Raw genomic sequence first — 5,000 nt, 5'->3', positions numbered from 1 at the left:
CAGACAGACAGACAGACAGACAGACAGACAGACAGACAGACAACTGGGTGGAGAGTGGACAAAATAATGACCAGAGCCAAAAAACAACATGGTCAGCCATTATCTTGATTGTAAATGGATGCTGTTATGGGATGGAACTCTCCTTTTCCATGCTATTGCTGTGATTTGAGGAATGTAAGTAATGTTTTTTTTTTAAATAAATCTTCTAACCTGGACAGTTTTACACATTATCTCTGTTTCTGGGATGATGGGGAAAGCGAAATAATGAAGAATATTCCATCGTATTATGATGGGAGTACGTTCAGCAGTGCTGAACGTGGGTTTGGTTGTCTCTGGGTGACATTCCACTTTACCAGCTTATTACATTAAAGCTACCTGAAAATGGATTTCCTTGTAGAAGGATTAGGTTTTAAACTAGCATGAATATCACTGGAGGCAAGATAAATTCATAAAGAAGTATTGCGTAATCAACAGTAGCTTTAGAGCAAGAGATTATGAAGCTGAGGAGGTAACGGAGTTCATGGTTAGTTCTTATCAGCAATTTAGCAATGTTTTTTAAACTGCCATAATGACACGGCAGGGGTAATTAACTTATTATCTTCTTCTACCATCATTAATAGCTCAGCATGTATTGTCATTCCTTGACTCCTGGTCATTAGCATATTAACAGTTTTTTTGTTCCATTTACTGGTCATTAACGCAGTCTGTAGCCTTGACAACAGTGTGATGCTAATTAACAGCTACTGTACCGTATGTACTGTACTCTCTCTCTGTCTCCCCCCCCCCCCTCTCTCTCTGTCTCCCCCCCTCTCTCTCTCTGTCTCCCCCCCTCTCTCTCTCACACACACTCCCCCCCTCCCCCTCTCTCTCTCTTCCTCTGCCTCCCCCCACACAAGGACAACATTAAACCCACAGTGTTTATGCTCAAAGGCGTCCTGCGCAGTGAAATAATGACATGACCCTTCGTTCCCCCCCTCCCCTGGTGCAGAGAGAATAGAATCCTTAACAGAGGCAGTACAGTCAGTGACACAGTGCAGTTTCTCATACAGACTGCTAGCGTCTGCCTCTCCACGTCTCTCAGGGACTTGCTGGGAAATGAGCATTCACAAGGACAAGGATTACAGTTGACCGCCATCGATTGTTGCCATGGCCGCCCATGTTTATCTCCAGGTCCATTTTGGTGATAACAGGGACTTGAGAGCGGACCGACATCCAGGGAGGGGGATGAGGGGATCCGCAGGGCCAGCCGTCACTCTGGGTGGTAGATGCCTTTAGGCACCGGTCCAGAATCAGTATACCCTCCACAAATTCTAACCTTAACCATCATGGGGGATATAAGGCCATGACTGACCTTAGATCATTGTCATTGTCTCATTAACTCTGTAACCCTGTCTTGTTTTAGACCCACATTAACTCGTAACTCTCTCTCTCTCTCTCTCTCTCTCTCTCTTGTTTCAGACCCAGGAGTCCCTGAACCCCAACAACCTGGAATACTGGATGGAGGATATTTACACCCCCGGGTACGATTCTCTGCTGAAGAGGAAGGAGGCGGAGTTCCGGCGAGCCAAAGTGTGCAAGATTGGAGCGCTGATCGCGGCCGCTGCCTGCACTGTGATCCTCGTCATCGTTGTGCCTATATGCACTATGAAGTCATGAAGGACTATGAAGTAGGGGCCCTTCATGGAAGAATTCCAATACAGTATGAACCTCCCCTGCCCCCTATCCTTGACAAATCTGTATAAACACTGGATAGGTGTGAGCAATATGGTCATAGCTCCAACTAGCCCTCTGGAAGACTAAGTGGACTTAAATCTGCCATTTTGAATGTTTGAGATTTTGTGGGAATATGAGGCAGACCTTTGTTTTATATAGTATAGCTGTTAGGGTAGGGCATTGTTGTTAGGAAACCGTCAGAATACTCTTAAAAAGTGCAAAGGAATGTTATAAGTTTGATATTTTCTGGTTTTCGTTCCCTGTATTTCTTTATTGACATAGTGTATTTATTATCAGATGGCCATTGTGCAGCTGAAGTTTGAATGACGTATACATATACGTACACATGTACACCTATTAGTTTTATAGTTGAGATCTTTTGTGTTGACGTAAAATGTTCCAGGACGGGAAGAGCAGGCTACTATACATTCTGTTGACGTTCTCTCTGTTGGTTTCGACAGATGATCTATACAGTAAATGGTCGACAGCGGGAATTTGTTTTTGTAGACAGTGTATGATATTTTTATTTTAGTATAATTGCTGTATATTGTATTTTGACGAGAGTTATTTTTGATGAATTATCTGGTAGAATACGACGAGGTGAACCAGGATTTATCTTTATTATTATTGATGAGTTTCAATGAATGGGATTTGTGCAATGCATTTTTTCTATACAGAAATATATTGGAGAACTGTGGTAGGTGGTACACAAACAGTACATAGATTGCAAAAACCACCTAGAACCCAACAGAGCCAACCTGAATGTACTGAAGGCAACATTACTCACAAGTGAGGAAAAGACACAATTCTTTATCATTTGTCATCATCATTTGAGCAGAATTGATTTGAATGTTGCTCTCCTATCTCTGCTTTACAAAATAGTAGCCAACAGCGCATTGCTGCTTCTTCCTCAAACAAGAAGTTCATGTTATTTGCCTTGTAAAAGTGTTTATTCAGTAAATACTTGATAATGTCCCACCATAGTCTTCGTCAATGAGCTCATCAGGGAGGGAGTCTTGCATTGGTTCAGTCAACAGTATTGACAGGACCAGCCTCCCAGGCTCCCAGGCTCCCAGGCTCCCAGCCTCCCAGGCTCCCGGAAACTAAACACAAACTATCCCTCACCTCACCTGACCTCACCTCACCTCACCTCACCTCACCTGACCTCACCTCACCTGACCTCACCTCACCACACTCTTCCCTGCCCAGTCCTGCCTATCCACCCATCTAGTCTCCTGAGAGGCCTTAGAACCACTGAATGCAAACTGCCTGCCGTTTAGGGTTGTGTCCCAATAGTCTTAGATGGCTTCCTTGTCTCCTTGTCTCCTTTCCTTCCCGACCGCTGATCTAACAGCACGTTAGCATTATGCTATAAGCTAAGACCACTATTTCAGTGGTAGTGAAAGCAAGGAGGCACGGGAGAGAGGAAGGCACTGGGACACAGCATTAGAGTGACATCTCCTCTCATAGGCCCGGTTCTTGGTAACCTTGACCCTCCCCCTGGCCCCTTGGCCCTTCAATGTTCACAGATCAGAAAGAACTGTATCCATGTAGGTTTAGGCCAGTGGGCAGTTTGGCCCAAGATCAACTCATACTATGATAAAGTTGCATACCTAGGTGGAGTGGAGTCTTCAACAGACTGTTGTAACCTAGTCACAGCAAAGGGGGAGGGGCCAAGGGGAAGGGTCTAGAGATTGAAATGGAACGGAGCCATAATCTTGTGCTCAGACACGCTGAGTAAAACAAGATGGCCGATCTAGCAAATGCGTCCCTGATTACTGTAAAGCAGGGGACCAAAACTCCAGTCTTCTAGAGAGACGCTGTGTGCTGGTTGTCCTTTCTCTCTGGTAGTTAACTCATCTATTATTCTCATTCATGGACTAGAGATTCCAAATAGGTTTAATCAGTAGGGCAAGAGTGAAAACCAGCACACAATGTTACTGGAAGACCAGAGTTTGGCGTCCCTGGTTGTAAACAGTGGGACAGGGGAGGGCGGTCTGATTGAAGAATAGGTTTCCCACAGGTTGTGTGACCAGGCCAGTGGATCTGCCTTCAACACAGGTACTGTGAGCCGCAACTCACTGTTGTAGTATGTACATAGTTTCAGGTTAGAGGCACATGGTGTGAGCAGGTGTTTAACTGAAATATTACCACAATAAAAGCTAACTGTTCTGACTCTGACTCTGACTGTTTTTCAGCTCTAACACACACAACTTTCTGTTTAAAAATGGTTTCTTGTGGTTATCCAAAGGGTTTTTGTATTATGTTTTGGTTGGTTATTAATTATTTCTCGTTTTGAAAAAGGTTTTCCATTTGGATTGTGCTTTTAAGCACTTTAGGCATAGTATACCTTGCCTTTATTGAGCAAATCTTTCGAGACTCTGCACTGAATCCACATTTGGTCTGCGGTGCTGTTTCCCTCGTGAGAGCAGCCTGATGTTCCTGCGGATGTTTATAGGCAGCTCTAAAAATGGGCCAGCTAATTTTGCGGAGATGGAAGTTCAGGAGGACAGGCACAGGGGATTGTGGGTGTTGGAGTCCAGGGTTGTGGCCTAGAACACTGGACCACAGCAGCACAGATAGAATGTGCTGCCACCGCAACATGGATCTATATCTTGCGAATACAACAGAAATGTTTTTTTGAGGAAAATTGTATTTGCATTTCAGTTGACTGACAGACATTGAGAATCAGCTATTCTTAGCAGAGTACACACCACAGAAGGCAACCATTACAGAACAGAACAATGTTTACCCCCTCAGATTGTGTTTCAGCTTTTCTTTTTTGCTATTTCGCTGTTTTCTGACAGCTTCTCTGACTGTCAACCAGGAGGTGCAAATCTAATCAGGGGGGTTTTGTGGAGCAGAGCAGCGAGGAACGCAGCACACTGGCTGCTATGAGCAGCTGGGGAGTGTAGACATGAACAACTCTGCAATCTGGAGAAGCACTCTGTCTCAACTTACACTCCCAAGAAGTACATTCATTTTAACTGGGTGGAAGATGTATGAAAACAATTGCCAACTGCTCTCACCCTTTGTAAGCAAGCCAGGCTATTTTGGCTGAGACACAGCAGGACGCGTTAACTGTATTGGAGCTAAAATGACAATTAGCTTATAGTTGCCTGCAACATGGATATGATCATCGAGACATTGTCTTTGTCGCTTCAGGGCATGGAAATATTGTAGCAGTGTGGGAAAATCACATGATACGTGTCATCACTGAGTGGGGACAGCCTCTCCTGCTGTGTCACCACTGAGTGGGGACAGCCTCTCCTGCTGTGTCACAGTTC

The 5,000-nt window shown here is 44.6% G+C and overlaps 1 protein-coding gene across 1 annotated transcript in view; it reads left to right on the top strand.

Moving 5' to 3' along the window:
* The window catches only part of minar1 (membrane integral NOTCH2 associated receptor 1), a gene marked incomplete at both ends in the record, with an annotated part of 12,525 nt that extends 10,869 nt beyond the window's left edge, over positions 1-1,656 (top strand). Inside the window, one exon of the mRNA XM_083691580.1 lies at positions 1,459-1,656. Within this exon, the coding sequence (XP_083547706.1) occupies positions 1,459-1,656 (198 nt within the window). The remainder of the gene's footprint in view (positions 1-1,458) is intronic.
* Between the last annotated feature and the right edge of the window lie 3,344 nt (positions 1,657-5,000).

The sequence above is a fragment of the Argentina silus genome, assembly GCF_951799395.1.
Source record: "Argentina silus genome assembly, chromosome: 19".
Classification (NCBI taxonomy): Eukaryota; Metazoa; Chordata; class Actinopteri; order Argentiniformes; family Argentinidae; genus Argentina; species Argentina silus.
This window is presented reverse-complemented; position numbering and strand designations above follow the sequence as displayed.